Source organism: Thamnophis sirtalis, unplaced genomic scaffold (genome assembly GCF_051295495.1).
Source record: "Thamnophis sirtalis isolate CommonGarterSnake01/CBP01778 unplaced genomic scaffold, rThaSir2_p1.2 scaffold_4, whole genome shotgun sequence".
NCBI classification, from domain to species: domain Eukaryota; kingdom Metazoa; phylum Chordata; class Lepidosauria; order Squamata; family Natricidae; genus Thamnophis; species Thamnophis sirtalis.
This window is the reverse complement of record NW_028261384.1, coordinates 132,984,908-133,009,285: the sequence shown is the minus strand read 5'-3', so window position 1 is coordinate 133,009,285 and position 24,378 is coordinate 132,984,908. Positions and strand designations below refer to the sequence as shown.

The window sequence follows — 24,378 nt, the reverse complement described above, 5'->3', positions numbered from 1 at the left end:
CTTTCTTTTAGTTCCATGGTCATTTTGTCCATCTCTGCACATTCAAGTACCTTTCTAATTGATGTTTCACCTGCGGGTATATTGATTTGTTTCCAGTTTTGTGTGAAGGTGATTTTAACTGCAGTGAGTATGTGTAGTATTATGTATTGAATTTCTTTGTCCATTTTCAGGTCTAATATTCCTAATAAGAGCAATTCCAGTTTCATTTTTTTGTGCTGTAATTTCTTCCAGCCATTTCTGAATTTTACACCAATATTTCCTTGATATGAAACATGTCCACCACGTATGGTAGAATATTCCAGCCTAGACCTCCTTTTCATTATGCTAGATATACCCAATTCCTACAACTGTTCTTCATATATTTTAGCTTTTATTCACACACACACACACACATACACAAACACACACACACACACACACACACAAACACACACGTGCACACACTCATCTATGTCTATTCACATTGGTTTTGCTCACATTCATCTATTCACATTGGTTTTAGGTAAAGGAATCAAAAGAGAATTTGGAACCATCTCAGAAAAACAGACTGGAGAAAACAGAACAAAGATGAAATACCCCCCCCCTCCAAAGAAATCATCCTCCCAAGACAGATCTTTGCATGCCCACAAGGATGAATTGTTTTTGACAGATTGAAACATAGAGAGATCCCATCTAACTCCAACTTAAATTAACCACACCTGGAATTCGACGATAAGGATATGGAGTTCTTAGAATGACATATTAGAAGAATCTTGCTTTGATTCAAACTATCAGGTTTTAACTTATCTTTGTTAGTAATGCAAAGAATGGAAACGGATAAGCCAATGCTCATTTGAAACATGAAATAAAAAGAGGAAGGGAGATTGGAAAATTAAAACGCTGACACTGTTTTTAGGAATGGACTGATGACAAATAGGACCGCAGTGAGTGAATTCATATTGTTGGGGCTGACTGACAACTTTCCCCTTGAGGTTAGCCTTTTTCTCCTGCTGTTTGGAATTTATCTTTCGACTTTAATAGGAAACATGTTGATTATTATTATCACACAGGTGAATGTTCAGCTCTGTAGCCCTATGTATTTCTTCCTCCGATATTTGGCATGGGTAGATATTGGGTATATGAGTGCTGTAATCCCCAAAGCACTAGTCAACATAGCTACTGGGAGTAAGAGCATCTCTTTAGTTGGTTGCTTCGTACAGACATTTCTGTATTTGGCCCTTGGTACCACTGAGTTCCTTTTAGGGGCCATAATGTCGGTTGATCGATACATAGCCATCTGTACCCCTCTTCACTACCCAACCATCATGAATACCCACATTTGCTCATTGTTGATCATTTGTTGCTGGTTTGGGGGGATATCACTCATTCTAGTTGCATGCATTCCTTTATTTCTGATGCCGTTTTGTGGTCCTAACGTCATGAATCATTTCTTTTGTGACAATGGACCCTTAATGAAACTGGTATGTGTTGACACCAGCTTCCTAGAGATGATTCATTTTGGGCTTTCCGTATTCTCTGTCCTTGGGACCTTAAGTGTCAACATTGTCTGTTACGTCAAAATTGTTTCCACCATTCTGCGCATCCCATCCACCACAGGGAGGAAGAAGACCTTCTCCACTTGTGCTTCCCAAATGACCGTGGTCACCCTCGCTTACAGCAGTTGCATTTTCATGTACATCAAACCGAAAGGCACCATTGGATTGGATTACAATAAAATGGTGGCTCTTCTGAATATTGTTATGGTTCCTCTTCTCCTCCCAATCATACTCTGTTTGAGGAACAGACAAGTGCAAGATGCTCTGAAGGCTGAATTGAGACAATGGGTTGGGTTTTTCAAGAAATTGAGATGATTTGCTACTGCTTTTGCTCCAAGTAGAATATCAGATTTAATGTCCTAGAATGCATTGTTAAGCTATAGCATATGTTGCCTTCAGACATAATAATCACCCACTGAGATGGTCTTTGAAGGGGACTTGAGAATGAAGAGAGGATGGAGTAATCAGGGATGGAAACATCTGATTGACATCAAAGGCATAATCCCTGAACACTTGGTTGCTAGCGAAGAACAATGGAAAAAGACAACTGCCAACTTCTCCTGGTTGAGAATTTATAAAACACATCTGGTTCTACATAGTTTGACATAGGAGACATGAGAGCTTCACCTAAGGCTTCCTCAAAGCTCTTACCATCTTCTGAAGCAGAACATACAGCTACCCTCTGCTAATTGTGTCCAAGTATGTTTTATTAGTAGGTCCTTTGGGTGGAATTACAATTAAAGATTCAGTCTTGGTTGATGTATGGAATCAATATTGCTGAAAGTGGCAATTCCTCTTGAAGTTAATATCCGAAAGAGAAAAACGGAAGTGGGTAATGGAGTTGTGTGATTATGGAATGTTACCAATGATTCAGAATAAACCTGAATAGAACAGAAAATCCACCGGGAAGGCATGAAACTTGTTATCCAGGGATAGAGAACGTAGAAATTTATGTTTGTAAGCTTCCTATAGTTACTTCAAAAAGAGGTAGGAAACAAATTGGTGTAATAAATAAAATGAATAGAACAAACTTCTAAGAAAGTGGTATTTGTTGGTTAATTCACACCAACCCACAAGCTTATGAACTTTTGAAATTGTAGCATCTCATTTCTCAAGGCCTACCAAGAATTCACGCAAAGTTGCCTTGGCATATTGTGGGAATAAGGTTGGGAAGACCTCCTTTCCTTTCTCTTGCTCACAATAACTCATAGTTCTATGACATACAGCTACCCTCTGCTAATTGTTTCTTGTGTCCAAATGTATTTTATTAATAGGCCCTTTGTGTGGATCATATGCAATACAATAAAAGACTTTGTTTTGGTTCACGTATTGAGTGACTATTGGTGAATATGGTTATTCCTCTTGACGTTTTATGCCAACAAGAAGAAAAGAAGTGGGGAATGGCGGTCTGTGATTATGGAATATCATAACTCCATAATCCGGAATAAACCGGAATGTAACAGAAATTAATCAAAGAAGTTCCTAAGGTAATGATTTTGTTTATCAATTGAAACCAACACACCGGTTCATGGTTATAGCATCTCATTTCTCAAAACCTATCAAAAATTGAAGCAAAGTTGCTTTGGCATATTGTGGGAAGATGGTCGGCAAGACCTCCACTGGTGGTATGCGGTCAGTTTAGACTAATTTCCCTGAACTGGAAGTTCTGAGCAGCAGCTAGCCCCACCCACCCGCTCCAATATTATCCAGTCCTAGATATCTCATTTTCCGGCGTGCTCACACCACACCCCCGTCCAGCTGATTAGTGCACCTCGCCCATCCTCCTAACTTTGGTTAACCCAGCATAGCAATGGTGAACCTTTTTCTTACAGTGTGCAAGAAATTGTGTTCCTGAACTTCCGGTTGGGACCGTTTTTCAGCCTTCCCAGCCCCCGGAGGCTCTCCTGAAACATGGTGAGGGCTGAAACAGCCTCCCTCAACCCTTTGGAAAATCAGCTGGCCTGCATGTGCATGGATGCCAGAGCTGATGGCTTGCATGCTAGCAAATATGGCTCCAGGTGCCACCTATAGCCACCACGCATGCCAAGGCTTCACAATCATGGACCTAGCAGCTGTGCAACAAGCCTTCCCCACCAGAAAAGCCTTGTTTGAGTTGTTGCACTCAAATGTGGTAGGTGTACGAGTTTAAGTTTTCAGTGAATTGGTTTTAAAGTATGTGCGGCCCACCTCTGAAGATCTCATTTTTCATAGTTCTCATTTTTATACCCCATTTGGTGTTCACACACACCCCTCCGTCTGGTGAGTCACACCAACACAAGCTTATTGTTAGCCATGCTTTATTCACAGTAATTACTCACAGACAAGACATTGGCAGCAACCCAGACTCCCACAGAGAAGAGATAAACACAAGAGTTTCTCCAGCCTAGTATAACGGTTGTGTCCTGCAAAAGGTCTCCTCCCAAAGTCTCTTCTTATATACTCTCTTGGGAGGAACCAAACCACAACTACCTGGGCCTGATTATCTCCTATGAGTCAGTCTCCGTAATTGCTGCCTTGGCTCCTCCGTCCCCCTCTGCCGAGTGTAGGGACAAACTCCCTTCGATCTTTACCACTGCTCCAGTGCCTGACGTCAGGGACAGACTCCCTTCGATCTTTTTTTTTTTTTAATAAGTGTTTTTTAATTTTAGCTTAAAACGGGTACAGCATCTTTCTTTACTTCTGCAGAAAATGTATCAATCAATTACAGATAAGTTTTGGTACATCTCCTCCACAGTCAACCAACATAACTCATATTAACTCAAGCATTATTATATATCCATTTTCATTTAACTGTAATTATTATTTAGAAATATTGGTAAGAGTAATAATCTTGAAGACTCCCTTCGATCTTCACCACTGCTCCAGTGCCTGACGTCAGGACAGACTCCCTTTGATCGTCATCACTGCTCCATGCCTCTGGCGCCTCCTAGTGGCCAACCAGCCTCTCTGGTCCCTGCTCGGAGTCTGAACCCTGCCCAGAGTCCTACAGATCTTCTAGAGTCAACTCATAGGGTCCCTCGCTATCTGAATCTGTTGGTGGCTCCAATGGCTCCTGCTGGGCCACAACAATTTGGTATCCAAATATCAAGGAAAGATTGAAAGAAGGGGGCTATTCTTGAATGAATTAAAATTCAAGCAAAACTACACTTAGATAAAAGAAATATGAGTCCAGAGCAAAAATAGATACTGACTTCCAAGTTCTCATTCGGTTCTGTGATGCTCTGCAATTCTTCCTCAGGCATCTTCTGTCTGAATCCACTGTCCCAGAGTCGGTTTTATTAACATTGGCCAGTGGAAGTAGACACAGTCAAATCAATTTTCACCATTTTCAATGAGTTTTGCAAAAATTGTATTTCTAATTTTCTACTCCAAAGGGATTGAGAGAGGACTGATTTGTATTATTTGATTTGAATTGAATGGATCATCAAATCAGTCTTCAATTGAAGTGGGGACAGATGTGCTCATCCCTTGGAAATCATTGCAAAATGCCTTGGGGTGACTAGGATTTTGATGGGTTGCGTTAAACTGTGTGATTAGCAATCAAATCCCACGAAACATAGCTCTCAAATAAATACTAAGGATAATATTAATTTAAAACCATCCAACATTAGTATTGACTAATTAGCATAATACTTTTTTCCCCTGAGTCCCTGAGGAATTGCATTAGCTAATCTTGAATACCTCATGCACCATGGACTTCAAAACAATAACCAAATCTAATACTTAATGAGAGATGGCCTCTATCTTCATTGCCATAAAAAGCTACAGAAGAAAAAGACAGACAAATTAGAAAGGAATCCAAATGTGAACCAAGAAGACAAGGCAATTTCTCAAGAGCCCTGAAAATGGACCCCAAAAAACAATGAATTAAGGGGTAATATTTTAAGTATACATTTTCTTTGCTTCTGATTTATAAGCAAAATATGCATAGTTTAATAATCTAGAAAATGATTCTTACTACATTCAAAAAGGCATAGGGGTTACAAAAATTATGCAGATACAACAACGATGATTGATATGATTCCAAGTGGTGAAGATACTATATCTAACCAATAATTTATTAGCTAGTGAACGTTGGATATTTTTGCTTTGCTTCTGTTTTGTAACTGCATTAAAATGATAATCTAGAACAGTGTTTTTCAACCTTTTTTGTGCAAAGGCACACTTTTTTCATGAAAAAAATCACGAGGCACACCACCATTAGAAAATGTTTAAAAAATTCAACTCTGTGCCTATATTGACTATATATAAAGTAATTTTCCCACGGCATACCTTACACTATGTCACGGCACACTAGTGTGCCGCGGCACAGTGGTTGAAAAACACTGATCTAGAATATTGATTTTATCAGGGTGATTGAGATGACGAATGCCAGAAGGATCTTGAAAAAAGTGTGCATATTTTTTTTAGTGCAGTTTGAAAGGGGGTTGGTGTTTTCTGCATTTTTGAAAGTTTGTAATTCTCAAGAGTGGTGAGCTGAAATATTACTTTGTAAAACTAAGAAACGGATTTCGGAGTTCAAAAGAAGATTAAGTCAGGAAATTTCTGATTTGTAATGCTTGGGACTGCTTTGGAAGCAAATATAAATTATATCCAGTTCTAATATTAACATAGGAATATACAAGATAACTTAGTGAACCCAACTTCAAATGCCTTTATTGTTCTTAAATTAAGACACAAGTGATGAAAGTTGCACATGATACTACTCAAAAATGATGATTTGCAAACCATGAATGCCTACTTCATGCTACACATAAGCCACACAATAAGTGGTTGCAATGCCACTCATGGTTTCTAGTTCAGTGAAAAGAAGGACTGGGGGAGGCATGATAGCAGTGTTCCAATATCTGAGGGGCTGTTGCAAAGAAGTGGGAAGTCACCCGATTCTCCAAAGCATCTGAAGGCTGGACAAGAAGCAATGGGTGGTAACTGATCAAGGGGAGAAGCAATTAATGAGAAATAGCCTGACAGTTAGAACAATTAATCAGTGGAACAGCTTGCCTCCAGAAGTTATGAATGCCCCAACACTGGAAGTTTTTAAGAAGATGTTGAATAGCCATTTGTCTGAAACTGATTTCCTGCCTAGGCATGGGATTGGACTAGAAGACATCCAAGATCCCTTCCAACTCTGCTATTGTATTTGTATTTGATTTTAACTTCTGTAATAGCGTAATAACTATTTTAGTAATCCTTGTAATAATATTGTTTATATCACCATTATATTTGCATTGTGCTCAATATTTTAATAGTAATTAGTAGATTTGGTTTTATTTTTATTCAATACTAGTTTAGGGGGGAAAAACACAAACAAACACTTCTATTTCCAGTTTTGGCTTCAGTTTTCTAGCCACTTATAAATTCTACTCCATATTTTATCGAAATCCGATTCTTCTTTTTTCTTTCAGTTCCATGGTCATTTTGTCCATCTCTGCACATTCAAGTACCTTTCTAATTATTGTTTCACCTGCGGGTATATTGATTTGTTTCCAGTTTTGTGCGAAGGTGATTTTAGCTGCAGTGAGTATGTATAGTATTATGTATTGAATTTTTTTGTCCATTTTCAGGTCTAATATTCCTAATAAGAACGATTCAAGATTCAATTCTATCTTTTGCGCTGTAATTTCTTCCAGCCATTTCTGAATTTTACACCAATATTTCCTTGTGATGGAGCATGCCCACCACGTATGGTAGAATGTTCCAGCCTAGACCTCCTTTTCATTATGCTAGATATACCCAATTCCTGCAACTGTTCTTCATATATTTTCGCTTTTACTCACACACACACACACACACACACACACACACACACACACACACACACAGAAACACACACACACACACACTCATCTTTGTCAATTCACATTGGGTTTGCTCACATTCATCTATTCACATTGGTTTTAGGTAAAGGAATCAAAAGAGAATTTGGAACCATCTCAGAAAAACAGACTGGAGAAAACAGAACAAAGGTGAAATAACACCCCTCCCCAAAAAAGCATCATCCCAAGACAGATCTTTGCGTGTCCAAAAGGATGAATTGTTTTTGACAAATTGAAACATAGAGAGATCCCATCTAACTCCAACTTAAATTAACCACACCTGGAATTCGACGATAAGGATATGGAGTTCTTAGAATAACATGTTAGAAGAATCTTGCTTTGATTCAAACCATCAGGTTTTAACTTATCTTTGTTAGTAATGCAAAGAATGGAAACGGATAAGCTGATGCTCATTTGAAACATGCAGTTAAAAAAAGAAAGGAGATTGGAAAATTAAAACGTTGACACTATTTTTAGGAATGGACTGATGACAAATAGGACCGCAGTGAGTGAATTCATATTGTTGGGGCTGACTGACAATTTTCCCATTGAGGTTAGCCTTTTTATCCTGCTGTTTGGAATTTATCTTTCGACTTTAATAGGAAACATGTTGATTATTATTATCACACAGGTGAATGTTCAGCTCTGTAGCCCAATGTATTTTTTCCTCCGATATTTGGCATGGGTAGATATTTTGTATACGAGTACTGTAATTCCCAAAGCACTAGTCAACATAGCTACTGGGAGTAAGAGCATCTCTTTAGTTGGTTGCTTCGTACAGACATTTCTGTATTTGGCCCTTGGTACTACTGAGTTCCTTTTAGGGGCCATAATGTCCGTTGATCGATACATAGCCATCTGTAACCCTCTTCACTACCCAACCATCATGAATACCCAAATTTGCTTGATGTTGGTCATTTGTTGCTTGGCTGGGGGAATATCACTTATTCTACCTTCATCCATTCATTTTTTTCTGATGCCGTTTTGTGGTCCAAATGTCATGAATCATTTCTTTTGTGACAGTGGGCCCTTAATGAAACTGGTATGTGTTGACACCAGTTTCCTAGAGATGATTAGTTTTTTTATTGCCCTATTCTCTCTCCTTGGGACTTTAAGTGTCAACATTGTCTCTTACGTCAAAATCGTTTCCACCATTCTCCGCATCCCATCCACCACAGGGAGGAAGAAGACCTTCTCCACCTGTGTTTCTCACTTGACCGTGGTCACCCTCGCTTACAGCAGTTGTATTTTCATGTACATCAAGCCGAAAGGCACCATTGGATTGGATTACAACAAAATGGTGGCTCTTCTGAACACTGTTATGGTTCCTCTTCTAATCCCAATCATATACTGTTTGAGGAACAGACAGGTGCAAGATGCTTTGAAGTCTGAATTGAGACAATGGGTTGGGTATTGCAAGAAATTGAGATGATTTGCTATTGGTGTGGCGCTAAGTTGATTTTCAGATTCAATGTCTTAGAATGCATTGTTAAGCTATAGCATATGCTGCCTTCAGATGTAATAATCACCCACTTAGATGCTCTTTGAAGAGGACTTGAGAATGAAAGTTTGAATGTTTAATAAATTTATAGGCCGCCCAATCCCGGAGGACTCCGGGCGGCTTACAACAATGCAATTAAAATAGAAGTTAAAAAACACAGAAAAGTATAATAAAAAAGATCACAACATACACCCAATCTAATCGGGGCTGGAACTCAAACATGAGTTCAACAACTCGGGGCCTGCCGGAATAGCCAGGTCTTAAGAGTTATGGAAGGCCATGAGAGTGGGCAGGGTCTGGATCTCTGGGGGCAGTTTATTCCAGAGGGTCGGAGCAGCAACAGAGAAGGCCCTCCCCCGGGTAGTTGCCAGCCGACATTGTCTGGCTGACAGCACCCGGAGCAGACCCTCCCTGTGAGATCTAATCGGTCATTGGGAAGTATGTGGCAGAAGACGGTTCCGCAGGTATCCGGGTCCTAAGCCATGTGAGGCTTTAAAGGTGAATGAATAGAGGATGGAGTAATCAGGGATGGAAACATCTGATTGACATCAAAGGCAGAATCCCTGAACAGTTGAGTGCTAGTGAAGAATAATGGAAAAAGACAATTGCCACCCTCTCCTAGTTGTGAATTTACAAAACACATCTGGTTGTACACTGTTTGGCATAGGAGACATGAGAGCTTCACCTAAGACTTCCTCAAAGCTCTTACCACCTTTTGAAGCAGAACATAAAGCTACCCTCTGGTAATTGTGTCCAAGTATGATTTATTAGTAGGTCCTTTGGGTGGAATTATAATAAAAGATTCAGTCTTGGTTGATGTATGGAATACTTGGATGAGAAGCAACGGATGGAAACTAATCAAGGAGAGAAGTAACTTAGAACTACAGAGAAATTTCCTGACAGCGGATCAGTGGAACAGCTTGCCTCCAGAAGTTGTGGGTGCTCTAACACTGGAGGTTTTTCAGAAGAGATTGGACAACTATTTCTCTGAAATGATATTGGTTTTTCTGCTTGAGCAGGAGGTTGGACTAGAAAACCTCCAAGGTCCCTTCCATCTCTGCCATTCTATTCTAGGTCTTTTATTCTACTATTTGAATGATCATGGTTGTTCCCTTAGGAAACATTTTTGCTAGATTTCTTTAATGAGCTTACATTGTGTAAATGAAAACATCAAAAAAAATTTCCTGTTTGATTACTAGAGACAGTTCAGAAATGGAGAATTAGATGATAAAAGGTTAGGGGAATCTCAATAGCAATAGCACTTTGATTTACAAAGGGTTTCATAGTGTTTTAACATCCCTCTCTAAGCAGTTTAGAGAATCAGCATATTCTCTAAACAGCATATTCTCTAACATACAAGTTTCAAAGTGCAGCGCAGTGTTTTTTAATGCCTTCAAATGTGACTGAAAATATCCCCCTTCCCTCCCTTCTGAACTCTGATTTCTGATTGGTGAAATCAAGGAAGACTCTGCCCGGAGATCGATGACGCTGCAGAAGGGAGAATTCCCATTGGTCCTCTGGGGCTTCATCAGTTCCTGGGAAAACAGGATTCGCTGGTTGTAGCCTGCGTTTCTCTGCACATCTGGGGTTTCTCAGGCATTGCCTCGTCTGAAGCCCCGTTCTGGGCTCAGCATTTTTTCTGCGATCCCTTTGCTTTGGGGAGAGAGGGAAGCAGCGTGGGATTGGACTGCCTGAGCCAAAGGGGTCCACAGGATCTTGTGACTTGATTTTTGAGCAGTACCAATCCTTTCCACTCTTTCCTTTTCCTTTCTGTCCTTCTTCTAACATCTTTTCTTTTTCCTTTCCTTTCTCTTTGCCTTTCCTTCTTTTCCTTTTCTTTCTCCTTTCCTTTTTCCTTTCCTTTCTCTTTTCCTTTCCTTCTTTTCTTTTTCCTTTCCTTCTTTTCCATTTCCTTTCCTTTTTCCTTTCCTTTCTCTTTTCTTTTCCTTTCTTCTTTCCCATTTCCTTTCCTTTTTCCTTTCCTTCTTTTCTATTTCCTTTCTCTTTTCCTTTCCTTTCTCCTTTCCTTTTTCCTTTCTTCTTTCCCATTTCCTTTCCTTTTTCCTTTCCTTCTTTCCCATTTCCTTTCCTTTCTTCTTTCCCATTTCCTTTCCTTTTTCCTTTCCTTCTTTCCCATTTCCTTTCCTTTTTCCTTTCCTTCTTTTCTATTTCCTTTCCTTTTTCCTTTCCTTTTCTTGTTTCCCATTTTCTTTCCTTTCCCTCCCCCTCCCCTCCCTCCCTTCCTGGGGGTCTGTGGGAGAGGGAGGGGCCCCCTTTCCTCCTTGCCCCCCTCCCAACATCTGCTCTGATGGCAATTATGGCTAAAAAAAATTCAGGTGCTCAAGCATGAAAATGTGCTGCTCAAACACTATACTTTTCCACACACACTGAAAAAAAATTAGAGGGAACATTGCCACCCACTCCTGAAGGACTCCGAGTGGCTCACAATAAAACAGGGGAGGGGATAAATAAGACAATACAAACAATATTAAAATACACAACAGTCACAATTGAAGTGGGGATGGATACTTCAACAGCTCCCAGCCTGCCGGAACAGCCAGGACTTAGTAGCTTTACGGAAGGCCGGAAGGGTAGTAAGGGTCCGGATCTCAATGGGGAGCTTGTTCCAGAGGGCTGGAGCAGCAACAGAGAAGGCTCTCCCCTGGGGGGTCGCCAGCCAATATTGGCTGGCAGATGGAACCTGGAGAAGGCCGAGCCTGTGTGATCGAATCGGTCTTTGGGAGGTAATTGGCAGGAGGCGGTCTCTCAGGTACCCAGGTCTGATGCCATGCAGGGATTTATAAGTAATGACTAGCACCTTGAAGCGAGTCTGGAGACCGATGGGCAGCCAGTGCAGCTCGCGGAGGATAGGTGTAACGTGGGTGTACCTAGGTACACCCACAATTGCTCGCGCGGCTGCATTCTGGACTAGCTGAAGTCTTCGAACACTTTTCAAGGGCAGCCCCATGTACAGCGCATTACAGTAATCCAGTCTTGAGGTAACGAGGGTGTGAGTGACTATCTGAAGTGCCTCCCGGTCCAGATAGGGTCGCAATTGGTGAACCAGGCGGACCTGGGCAACGACCCCCCCTGGTCACAGCCGACAAATGGTGATCTAAAGTCAGCTGCTATTTGTTTTTAATACAGTGAGTGAATTAGGAAATGATGCCCGTTTGAAACATGCAATTAAAAGAAGAATGAAGATCTAGAGATTAATTTATTCACTTTATTTTTAGGAATGAATGAATGGCAAATAGGACCACAATAAAGGAATTCATATTGTTGGGGCTGACTGATGAGCCTCGCGTTGAGGTTGACCGTTTTCTCCTCCTGCTTGGGATTTACCTCTTGACTGTCAGGCCTGCCACAAAGATTTAAGAATCTTTAGCCTGCCACACTCTCATTACGAGGGGGGGGGGATAGCAAGGGGTAGAATGTGTTGTTTTCAAAATAAAAAATTCCTTTCTAGAAGCTCAAGGTTATTCTTTGTCTCCGCACCTTTGCACCTGACCGGAAGAAGCTGGGTGGAGTCCTAGTGAGGAAGAAGAGGATTGGACCATGTGATGGATTTGTGGGTGTGGGGACAAGATCATGAACTTTAAACTGGGTGGAATCCCAGGAAGTTTTAGAATTGGGATTTCATAGCATGATGCCAACATGTCTGTTTTATTAAATTGGAACTTTAAGGATGACTTTGCCTTGGACTCTGATTTAATCCTGCATGATATTTGGAACGCTGACATTATCCCAATTCTCCCTTAAGATTAAATTATCAGCATCCCAAGCTGGGAAGCGTGACCCGACAAATGCGTGATAGACATATGCGCGCCGACAAAACCGCAACGTCAAAATCGTGCCCACAAATTCGCGACAAAAGCGCGATGACAATAAAATAAAAAAATTAGGGTTAGGGTTAGGGTTATAACGTACGTATGCACGATTTTGTCGACATGCATTTGTCGGCGCGCTATTGTCGAAAATCAATTAGCAATTTTGACGGCGTAGTTGTGTCAGCGCGGTTTTGTCGGTGCACATGTCTATCACGCATTTGTCGGTGAAACCTGGGAAGCTGTCAGGGGTACTGAATCCCAGTTCTGACCAGGGACGTGCAGTCACTACAGTCAGGGGAGGTGGGGCCTCACCAGTCTCCTGGGGGAAAGGAAGAATTTTAAATAATATTTTTTAAATAATTAAAGCCAGGGTAGTTGCTACCAGATTCAAAGTCACAGTGGCTTGGTGTCTGCTCTCAGTGTTAACTATGGGAGGAGGCCAGAGAACTCGGGGCCTCTTTTGCCTAAGGAATTGTTCGCCTTTTAAAAGTTAAGGAGGAATTAACAAGCGAACACTTTCATCTGCAAAAGAGGCACTAATTCTCCCGCCTCCTGATCGGGGAGCAGCGAATCATGCCTTAAGAGCACGCTTACGTTGAGCACGCTTACGTTGGGTGGACAAGAGGAGAGTTGAGAGAGTTTCCACAGCTGGAAAAGGTGGATCGGACGGAGGGAGGGGAATTCAAATTTATTGTAATTTAATTTGTAATTTGTAATTTAATAAAAAAATATTTTTTTTATTTTGAGGTTTGTGTGTGTTTTTTTCTTTCTTCACAGCGGTGGGGTCGGAGGAGGCAGGGGGGCGAGGCGGCGGAGCACGGAAGTGGCAGGGACGTTCTCACCGCTGTGTTTCAACAGGCCAGGCATCTTGCATTTATGTCCACCATAAACACGAGACACCTGGCCTGTTGGACACAGTGGTGGTGGGGGAAGGAATTGGCTGCGTGGGCTGGCTGGCTGGGGAGGGAGGCCCCTTTAAAGCCCAGCATCAAGTGGGGAGGAGGAGGAGAGCGGTGAGTCCAGGCAGGGAGCAGGTTGGGCGGGGGTTGGTGGGCTGGCTGCAGGCTGGAGCAGCAGGATTGTTTGTCAGAGGAGGCGGGGGGCGACGGCGACAAGAAGCATCTCAGATGGAGCCGGGACATCCGGAAGGCAAGCCGGCACTTAAAGGCATGCCAAAGTGCCGGCTTGCCTTCCGGGTGTCCCGGCTCCATCTGAGATGCTTCTCGCCACCGTCGCGCTCCACCGCCTTGCCACCCGCCTCCTCCGACAAACAATCCCGATGCCCCGGCCTGCAGCCAGCCCAGCACCGAGCGGGGACGAGGAGGAGGAGGAGGAGAAGAGCGGTGAGTCCAGCAGGATTATTCATCGGAGGAGGTGGGGGGCAAGGCAGTGGAGCGTGACGGCAGCGAGAAGCAACACCCCACCACTGTGTCCAACAGGCGTCTCGCATTTATGTCCGCCATAAATGCGAGATGCCTGTCGGACACAGTGCCGGGGACGTTGCTTCTCGCCACTGCTGCAGTCTTGCCTCACCAACGGTAACCGTCACCACACGTCACTGGTTCTGACCCAACCTTGGGCAGTACGAACTTTCAGTGAAGATGGAGGACATTGACATTAATATGAAACATGTTGATTATTATCATCACACTGCTGAATGCTCAACTCTATACCCCAATGTATTTCTTCCTCCGACATGTGGCATTGGCAACATAGGATCGCCAACTACAGTAATTCCCAAAGCACTGGTCAACATAGCCACTAGGAGTAGCAATAGCAATAGCAGTTAGACTTATATACCACTTCATAGAGCTTTACGCCCTCTCTAAGCGGTTTACAGAGTCAGCATATTGCCCCCACAGTCTGGGTCCTCATTTTACCAACCTCGGAAGGATGGAAGGCTGAGTCAACCCTGAGCCGGTGAGATTTGAACAGCCAAACTGCGGAACTGCTGTCAGCTGAAGTAGCCTGCAGTGCTGCATTTAACCACTGCACCACCTTGGCGCATCTCTGTTACTGGTTGTTTCACACAGTTATTTCTTAATTTTGCCTTTGGCACCACTGAGTTCCTCTTGGTGACCATAATGTCTGTTGATCGATACATAGCCATCTGTAACCCTCTTCACTACCCAACCATCATGAATACCCAAATCTGCTCATTGTTGGTCATTTGTTGCTGGGCTGGGGGAATATCACTAATTCTAGCTCCATCCATTCCTTTATTTCTAATGCCGTTTTGTGGCCCTAACGTCATGAATCATTTCTTTTGTGACAATGGACCCTTAATGAAACTAACCTGTTCTGACAGCCGCTTCATAGGAATCATTTATTTTGTGGTTGTCGTATTCACCCTGCTTGGGACCTTAAGTGTCAACATTGTCTCTTACATCAAAATCATTTCCACCATTCTGTGCATTCCATCGGTGACAAGGAGGAAGAAGACCTTCTCCACTTGTGCTTCCCACATGATGGTGGTCACCATCGCTTACACTACTTGGATTTTCCTGTACATGAAGCCAAAAGACACCAGCAAATTCATCTTCAACAAAATGATGACTCTTCTGAGTACTGTTGTGATTCCTTTTCTGGTCCCCATCATATTCTGTTTGAGGAACAAACAGGTGGAGGATGCTTTGAGGGCTGAACTGAGACAATGGGTTGGGTTTTGCAAGAAATTGAGATGATTGGCTATGAATATACCTATCTATGGCCCAGTTGGTTAATCCAGAAAAAGAAACTCCTGGGACATTATGTTACCACGTGTCAGCCCTGGATGCCATCTTTTTCTTTGGAGCTTCAGGGCTGCCACCTTTAGTGCCTGGGAAAATAGGAGGGGTACTTATGAGGAGCCGGTGAAGGATTAACCATAACAACATTCATTTCTCTAGGAATCAGGGACACTCAGCCTGCACCTGGATGGGAGTGGCTGGAGGTTGCCTCCAGTTCGGACGGTGAGTTGATTGGGCCATGTGATGGACTTGTGGGTGCCATGGATGGATCTTTGACTCTCTTTTGGGTGCAGAAAACCCAGAACTCTCAGATTTGGGTTTTCCCAGATGTTTGAATGTTTGAATGTTTGTTTGAATGTTTATTAACATTTGTAGGCCGCCCTTTTCCCTGAGGGGACTCAGGGCGGCTCACATAAAATCAGGAAGGGGAATACAGACAATGACGTAGACACATATAGTAAAAATAATAAGCAACATTCATTCATCATTCGGGAGGGGCGGCTATCTTTGTCCCCAGGCCTGACGGGCTAGCCAGTTCTTAAGGGCTGTGCGGAAGGCCTGGACGGTGGTGAGGGTGCGAATCTCCACGGGGAGCTCGTTCCAAAGGGTCGGGGCTACTACTGAGAAGGCCCTCCTCCTTGTAGTTGCCAGCCGACACTGGCTGGCCGATGGAGTTCGGAGGAGGCCCAATCTATGAGATCTAATTGGTCGCAGGGAGGTAATTGGCAGAAGGCGGTCTCTCAAGTACGCAGATCCACTACCATGCAGGGCTTTATGGGTGACTAGTAGCACCTTGAAGCGCATCCGGAGATTGACAGGTAGCCAGCGCAGCTCGCGGAGGATAGGTGTTATGTGGGTGAACCGAGGTGCACCCACAATCACTCGTGCGGCCGCGTTCTGGACTAGCTGAAGTCGCCGGATGCTCTTCAAGGGCAGCCCCATGTAGAGCACATTGCAGTATTCCAGCCTAGAGGTTACAAGGGCCCGAGTGACTGTTGTGAGAGCCTCCCGATTCAGATAGGGTCGCAACTGGCGCACCAGGCGAACCTGGGCGAATGCCCCCCTGGTCACAGCCTGGTCACAGCCGTCAGATGTACCAATATGACATCTCTAATAAAATGACACTTTGAGGAATCAATGGCTTCAGAGTCTTCTTTTGTTGGGGGTGTTACTTGGAACCCTGACACCAAGAGAATAAATGTTATCATTGGCACAGAAGAAGCAAAACCAGCTTTGGATTTCCTACTGAAAAGCAAGCACATTTAATTCACTCTTTCCGTATGGGCCATCCATAGTCCATTACGTCCACCAATCACTTCTGCTCATTTCGTTATAGGAACCTGCTGGCTACTCTGGGACATCTGCTGGGTGTGTTCTTGAAATGGAAGCAATGTCTCATGGGAACCAAGTGATACTTGGAAGCCATTACCCCCACCCTTGTTTCTATTCCACCCCACTCCCTTTCATTGACAGACTTCAAGCGAACCATAATGTAGGTGAAAGTGTGTGTCAGTCTTGACAATAGCACTGAAAAAGAGGGATGGGCTATGTGATGGTCCATCTCTCTCAAATTACCTTTGTGCAGGCCATCAGGTCAGGAGAAGGTATGTTGTGGCACCCATTTCCCAGGAAATTACATTTGGCAAGTCCCAGGAGGCGGGTCTTCTTTGCCATGCCATCCATCTTGTGGGATCCTTTGCTTCATCACTCTACACAGTACACATGTTTTTCAACACATGTTAACGTTACCAGGCATTCGTTCCCAAGGATCGGAAAGACTTTGCATTGGCTTCCTTACTGTGATTAACATCATCCTCTTCTGACCTAGGTTTCCCCAGCAGCATGAAGCCGAGTCCTCATACCAATAAACTTCTTTTATTTAATTTACCATGAATTCCTCTCCAGCAAAGTCTCTCCTCTCCCACAGTCTTTCAAGGTAATTCACAAATTACCGACCTTTATCACCGAGCAGATGTCCCAGAGTAGTGACTTACGACCGTTTTTCACCCTTAGGACTATTGCAGCATCCCCATAGTCACATGTTCAGATGCTTGGCAACGGGTTCATATTTATGATGGTTGCTGGGGTCATGTGATCCCTTTTGCGACCTTCTGACAAGCAAAGGCAATGGGGAAGACAGATTCACTTAGCAACCTTGTTATTCACTTAATATCTGCAGTGATTCACTTAACACTATGGCAGGGAAGGTCGTAAAAGAGGCAAAGCTCACTTAACAAATGTCTCACTTTACCCGTTGTTTCTCTGAAATAGCAATAGCGCTTAGACTTATATACTGCTGACAGAGCTTTACAGCTCTCTCTAAGCGGTTTACAGAGTCAGCTTATTGCCCTCTCCAACAACTTGGGTCCTCATATTATTGTGAGTTTCATGTGTGTAGCATGGTGTGAGAAGCCGTCTTGCACTAAAGAACATAGAAGGCAGAGATTATTGATGATTGATTTAGCTCACTGACTTTTTCTAACAAAAGTTGGCTTATCCTGTTTTTAAGGGGAAAAAAACAACATTTCAATATATTTACAGTTCCAAAACTTGACGTTCCATTCTCCTAACAGTGGGATATCATGACATGGACAATATTGGTAGACTTAGGACTTAGGGGTGTCAAACTCGATTTCATTGTGGTGCACATCAGGATTGTGTTTGACCTTGGGGTGTGTGGCCAGGATGGGTGTGGCCACTTATTCATGTTGGTGGTGGCCCAGGTGCTCTGCCATCAAAAATGGGCTCCCGAGCTCCGTTTTTGTCTGCGACGGCCTCCTGCAGCCCTCGGCCAGTGAAAACGGAGCTGAAGGAGGGTGCCCTCCCAAGCTCCATTTTTGCTGGCAGAAGTACCATGGGCTGGTCCTTCACTGTTTACAGGAGGGCCCTGCAGGCCATATTTAAGCTGGATCTGGCCCACAGGCCTTGTAGGGTGAAAAATGGTCGTAAGTCACTATTTCCTGTGCTGTTGTAATTTTGGTCCCTAAATGAACTGTTGTAAGTCAAGGACTATCTGTATTCACTTGTTTGTTTGTTTTTTTAAAAAAATCATTTTCTTTTAATGACCCCATTAATCCTTGTGGGGTGGAGTCTGGGCAACTGAATGGGCAGCTGAATGGAGCTCTGTGCTTACTGACCGGATGCCTTTCGTGTCGCCAATACAGAGTTTTGTGTGCTTACTGACCAGATGCCTTTCGTGTCACCAATACAGAGTTTTTTCCCCCAGCAGATATGGTTTATGGTTTGGTTTGGTTGGTTTATTCAATTTATATACTGCCCTTCTCCCAAGGACTCAGGGTGGCGTACAACATAAAAGAAAACACATACAGAAATTGAAAGGGACATTAAATAAAGTATCCCCAAAAAAACCCAATTGATATTTACAATAAAAATTTAAGAATTAAATTAAAATTAACAACCAAATTAATCCTATATTTTATTCTATTCAGGCCAGGCTGGCTTGCTGGAAAAGCCAACTTTTTAGGGCACGTCGGAAGGACCAGAGGTCGGGGATTATGCGAAGCTCTGAGGGCAGCTCATTCCAGAGGGAAGGTGCTCCCACAGAGAAGGCTCTCCCCCTGAGGGTTGCTAGCCGACACTGTCTGGCTGACGGCACCTTGAGAAGGCCACTCTGTGGGATCGCACTGGACGGTGGGAGGCTACTGGTGGCAGTAGGTGGTCTCACAGGTATCCTGGGCCTAAGCCATGGAATGCTTTAAAGGTCACAATTAGTACCTTGAATCGCACCTGGAAGACAACCAACAACCAGTGCAGGCCACCTAAAAGGGGTGTAACATGGGAGCACCTAGGTACCCCCATGATCACCCGCGCAACTGCATTCTGGACCAGTTGAAGCCTCCAAGTATTCTTCAAGGGCAGCCCCATGTAGAGAGCGTTATAGTAGTCCAGGCGAGAAAGGATGAGGGCATGAGTGACTGTGCACAGAGCATCCCGATACAGAAAGGGGCGCAACTGATATATTCTCATTTTGCATAGTTTTAAAGAAAAACATCTAGATAATATGTAATGTTGCAATCACAGAAAGTATGAGGATACTATGGAAAGAAAGAATAAATCTCGAAATGGCAAAAGCCTATTAAATAAACGCAAAATCATCGTCTCAAACTCGTTTGACTATTTTAATGACATTAGCATTTAAATAGAATACAATGTAGAAGGGTTGGTTTTCCTTCCCAGGCTCATTTCTAGGAATGTTCTGGAACACGGCTTCCATATTCAGACTGGGGGGGCAGGGGAGAGAGAGAGACTCTTTTAAATTCTGCCTTTCCCTACAAACCTGACCAGAATGATGAAGAATTTCTCTGCCTTCTGAACCGTGAAGGTTTGGGCCTGATCAAACAGCTTTCGCAGGATTGTTTTCACCAGATTGTTCCTCAGGGTGTAGACAAAAGGACTCAGGAATGGGTTGAGGATGCTACTGAGTAATGCCGGGATTTTGCGAGCCCCTAAAGTCGACGGCTTAGGTGGGATCACGTACAGTAAGATGGAGACACTTGAAGCCATCAGGAACAAAGTGAGATGAGACACACACGTGTTGAAGGCCTTCTTCCTCCCGGAGTCCGTGGGTATAACCAAAATAGCAGAGGCAATGTAAATGTAAGAGACCAGGGTCAGGTTCAACGAACAAAGAATAACAACGGAGGATAACACAAAGAGGACGATTTGTACCGAGCTGGTATCTGTACAAGATAACTCCAGCAGAGGTTCACTGTCACAGAAGAAGTGATCGATGACATTGGAGCGGCAGTAGGAGAACCTGGTGACCATGATGGTTGGATAGAGGACAAAGGCAAAGCCAGCCAGCCAACAAGCCACCACCATTTTGATGCAAAAACAGCCATTCATGATGACCGGATAATGTAATGGGTTACAGATGGCCACATAGCGATCATAGGACATCGACGTCAAGAGAAAGTATTCCACTGTGCCCAGGAAGAAGTAGAAATAGGATTGGGCCATGCAGCTAACAAAGGAGATGGTCTTGATCCCAGAGAGGAGATTCCTCAACAAACTGGGAGCAGTTACAGTCGAAAAGAAAAGGTCTAGGACAGACAGGTTGCCGAGAAAGAAATACATTGGCGTATGGAGAGAACTATCGGAAATAGTAATGAACAGAATAGTCAAGTTACCAAATATTGTCGATGTATACACCACCATCAGTACTGTTGCCAAGAATATCTCTGCTTTTCTCCCGGTCCGAAAGCCCAAGAGGATGAATTCTTCATAACTGGTGTGGTTCCCCATTTCTAATCTCACAAAGACAAGAAGAAGAAGGGTTGACTGCCAAAAATGAGACTTTCGCTTAGCCAAAAAACATACATGCCTCTCCTAGTTTGACACTTCAAGTGTGTCTTACTTTCTTGCCCCATCCCTCTTGTTAATTGCCACCTGTGGTGCCACGATGGTCCTAGAAAAAAGCTGTGCTCTCCGAAACTGCCAAACCTTCATCTCCCAAACTTGTAATCAAAATATCTTGTGGGAGTCCAGAAGACGCCAAATCACGTGGTATGACTCAACTCCTCAAGCCTCAGCAGTTTCGTTCGCTGAAGAAATTAACTTGACTGGACCCAGGAATTGTGGCTTGTTAAACCCAGACCCGAGTGTCCCCTGGAAACCCAGCCCCAGAATTATTGTGAGTGAGCCTTGCTTTTCTCTTCTTGCCGCTGCACATCTATAAAAACTGCACATTTGTTCTTGCGGGTAAAGATAAAGTTTCCTCTTGCATATATGTGCTAGTCATTCCTGATTCTACAGGGTGGTGCTCATCTCCATTTCAAAGCCAAAGAGCCAGCACTGTCCGAAGATGTCTCCGTCGTCATGTGGCCAGCATGACTAAACACCAAAGGAGCACAGAACGCTGTTACCTTCCCACCAAAGGGGGTCCCTATTTTTCTACTTGCATTTTTACGTGCTTTCGAACTGCTAGGCTGGCAGAAGCTGGGACAAGTAACAGGAGCTCACTCCATTATGCAGCGCTAGGGATCCGAACCACCGAACTGCCGACCTTTTTGATTGACAAGCTCAATGCCTTAGCCACTGAGCCACCACGTCCCTTCTTGCTAGTAGATTTGTATTCTAAGAGTGCTATGGTAATTTTTGGATTAAAAAACCCCATTATTTATGCTTCTTTCTCCTTCAAATGATAAAATAAAATCCTGCGGCAGAGCTAACAGGCAACCTTGTAGTCAACTAAAGCTTTACTTAAAATGGTTACATTTAGGGTTACTGACATCAGGGTTTAAGTTAAAATCTATGTCTTTCAGTTGGAATTAAGTGTGATGAAAAATAAACCAGTTCCCACTTTTTATATTGCCCTAAAATAAAATTGAAACATAAAAAAGTTTCATATTTTAGCCTTTAAAAGACCTCCTTCCTTCCTTCCTTCCTTCCTCCCTTCCTTCCGTTTCCCTCCTTCCCTCTCTCCTTCCTTCCTCCCTTCCTCCCTTGCTTTCCTATTTCCCTTCTTCCATCCTTTCTTCATTCTTACAGCTATATGCCCCAAGCATCTCTGCATAGACGCAGCATTTCCCATATAGACATGAAACCATTCTATTCAAGCCTGCCTTCCTGCCCTTCCTTCCTTCCTTCCTTCCTTCCTTCCTTCCTTCCTTCCTTCCTTCCTTCCTTCCTTCCTTTAGCTATATATTCCCAGCAATTCTTGCAGCATTTCCCATATGTTTACAAAACCAGAAAACCATTCTATTCAAGCCTTCCATCTATCCTTCCATCATTCCCTTCCTTCCTCCCTCCCTCCCTCCCTCCCTCCCTCCCTTCCTTCCTTCCTTCCTATAGCTATATATGCCCAGAAATTCTTGCAGCATTTTCCATATGTTTACAGAACCAGAAAACCATTTTATTCAAGCCTTCCATCTATCTTTCCCTCATTCCCTCCCTCCTTTCCTTTCCTTCCTTCCTTCCTTTCTTCCTTCCCACACATCATAACCATGTCACTTTACTGCAGCTATGACTTATATTGTATGTCCTTCAGAGAGTGATATTAAAATCAGCAGATAGCGTTCCTTGGAAAAAAGACAATGAGAGAGTAGGAGAGCATATTAGTGCTTGATATGCTTAATATAAGAAGGGGAAAAGAAAATTCAAATTAACCCCATACACTAAGCATCATGGACCAGTACTGGGTATAGTACAAGTAAAAATGCAATGATTCACAGGAACACAGATGCTGTGATGAGAGGGTGTGATTAAGGAAATATGTAGCTCTCACCTTCCTTAACCAAAGAATATTCACACTCATAGGGCCTCCCTCACCAATTCTCTGTACCAAGAAGATATGGTGGACATGTGAAAGAAGAGGAAGGAATGTTGATATCCATGCACAAATTCTGAAGACATTAACGCAATCGAACGAGTCCAGAGATATTTCACGAGAAGATTCCTCCACTCTTCTGCTTGCAGCAGAATTCCTTATGCCACCAGACTTGAAATCTGGGGCTTTGACAACTTAGAACTACACCTGATTGCAGAAAATACAACTTCAGCAACAGAGTGGCCAATGCCTGGAATGCACTACCTGACTCTGTGGTTTCTTCCCCAAACCCCCAAAACTTTAACCTAAGACTGTCTAACAGTCAACCTCACCCCATTCCTAAGAGGTATTTAAGGGGCGTGCATAAGTGCACCAGCGTGCCTATCATCCCTGTCCTAATATTCCCTTGTATTTGTATCCATTTCATGTATGCAAAATCATGTTTATACTTATCTGTTATCTAATTCATGCTTGACGAAATAAAATAAAATACAAATAAAAACATCCCCTCCATATTTGAGGGAAGAGAAAGCCCTGCCATAATCTTTTGAGGCTTACTAACCTTTAACAGCTTACAATTCTGGCTTTACGTCTTCATGGTGATCTGCTGTACTGTCAGAATGTGCTCAGAAGAAGAAAGAGACGCTATTACACAATCATGTACAATTCAAGGAATGTTTTGTTCCTTGCTCTGAGCCGCCACTATGAAGTGGGATTCTATCAAACTGGAGGACTGTTGTGAAAAGCAAAATGTGGGACACCAGCATCATTTGAAGCTACAAAAAAAATATATCCAAGCACATTCACTTTGTCAGCTTCTGATACTCTTCTGTGGTGACAAGATCTTCTTTCTCCTCTTCAAATGGTGACCTGGTGTTTATTTTCTTTATTCCTTCATCACTACGGTTTCTGGGAAGTATAAACTATTAGTTTCTCATCACCTTCTCAAATCATCTGGCAATGAAAATACAGCCCGAAGAGTCAGAATGATGTCATCAAAAGCCAGTTCTCTGCGATACTTTACAATGCTAAACATGTTTGGTAGCATAGATTCTGTACATGCATTGCAGTTTCTGCTTGTAATTTGTCTGGCTCATCAGGGGTTTTTTTTCTCCTGTAACTGTGTTTTTAAGAAGCAAAAGCAACAGAATGCATGGCTCCTATTCAGATATAGATAAATAGGATTGTATGTGTGAAAATTATTTGAAATAAAGAAAAATAGGAAAGAGAGGTGTGAGAGCTCAAGCTATTAAAATAGAGATGGATGGAGAGAGAGAGAGAGAGAGAGAGAGAGAGGGAGAGGGAGAGAGAGAGGGAGAGAGAGAATAGATATCTGCAGATCTCGTTTTAAAAATTAGATGATGATGTGATGATAAGAGAGGGGGAGAAAGAGAAGGAGAGATAGCTAACTAGCAAGAAAGATAGGTAAATTGATGATAAATAGATAGATGATAGATAGATAGATAGATAGATAGATAGATAGATAGATAGATAGAAGATAGATAGATAGATAGATAGATAGATAGATAGATAGATAGATAGATAGATAGATAGATAGATATCTGCAGATCTGGTTTTTAAAAAATTAGATGATGATGTGATGATGAGAAAGGGGGAGAAAGAGAGGGAGAGATAGCTAACTAGCTAGAAAGATAGGTAGATTGATGATAGATAGATAG

At 42.8% G+C, this 24,378-nt stretch overlaps 3 protein-coding genes and 1 pseudogene across 3 annotated transcripts; 3 read left to right on the top strand and 1 right to left on the bottom strand.

Moving 5' to 3' along the window:
• Nucleotides 1–905: 905 nt before the first annotated feature.
• On the top strand, nt 906–1,850 carry LOC148046694 (olfactory receptor 6E1-like). Its single transcript, XM_087714891.1, has one exon. The coding sequence runs from the start codon at nt 906–908 to the stop codon at nt 1,848–1,850; it is 945 nt and encodes a 314-aa protein (XP_087571017.1).
• Nucleotides 1,851–7,838: 5,988 nt separating this feature from the next.
• Nucleotides 7,839–8,783, top strand: LOC148046693 (olfactory receptor 6E1-like). The gene has a single exon (XM_087714890.1). The coding sequence runs from the start codon at nt 7,839–7,841 to the stop codon at nt 8,781–8,783; it is 945 nt and encodes a 314-aa protein (XP_087571016.1).
• Nucleotides 8,784–12,098: 3,315 nt separating this feature from the next.
• LOC148046692 (olfactory receptor 6E1-like) lies at nt 12,099–15,366 on the top strand (annotated as a pseudogene).
• Nucleotides 15,367–19,683: 4,317 nt separating this feature from the next.
• Nucleotides 19,684–20,676, bottom strand: LOC106547684 (olfactory receptor 6J1-like). The gene has a single exon (XM_014064918.2). The coding sequence runs from the start codon at nt 20,674–20,676 to the stop codon at nt 19,684–19,686; it is 993 nt and encodes a 330-aa protein (XP_013920393.2).
• Nucleotides 20,677–24,378: the final 3,702 nt, after the last annotated feature.

Bases quoted from the DNA above. Each gene is read 5' to 3' on its own strand.
- LOC106547684 (XM_014064918.2), bottom strand. From the start codon at position 20,676: ATGGGGAACCACACCAGTTATGAAGAATTCATCCTCTTGGGCTTTCGG.
- LOC148046693 (XM_087714890.1), top strand. From the start codon at position 7,839: ATGACAAATAGGACCGCAGTGAGTGAATTCATATTGTTGGGGCTGACT.
- LOC148046694 (XM_087714891.1), top strand. From the start codon at position 906: ATGACAAATAGGACCGCAGTGAGTGAATTCATATTGTTGGGGCTGACT.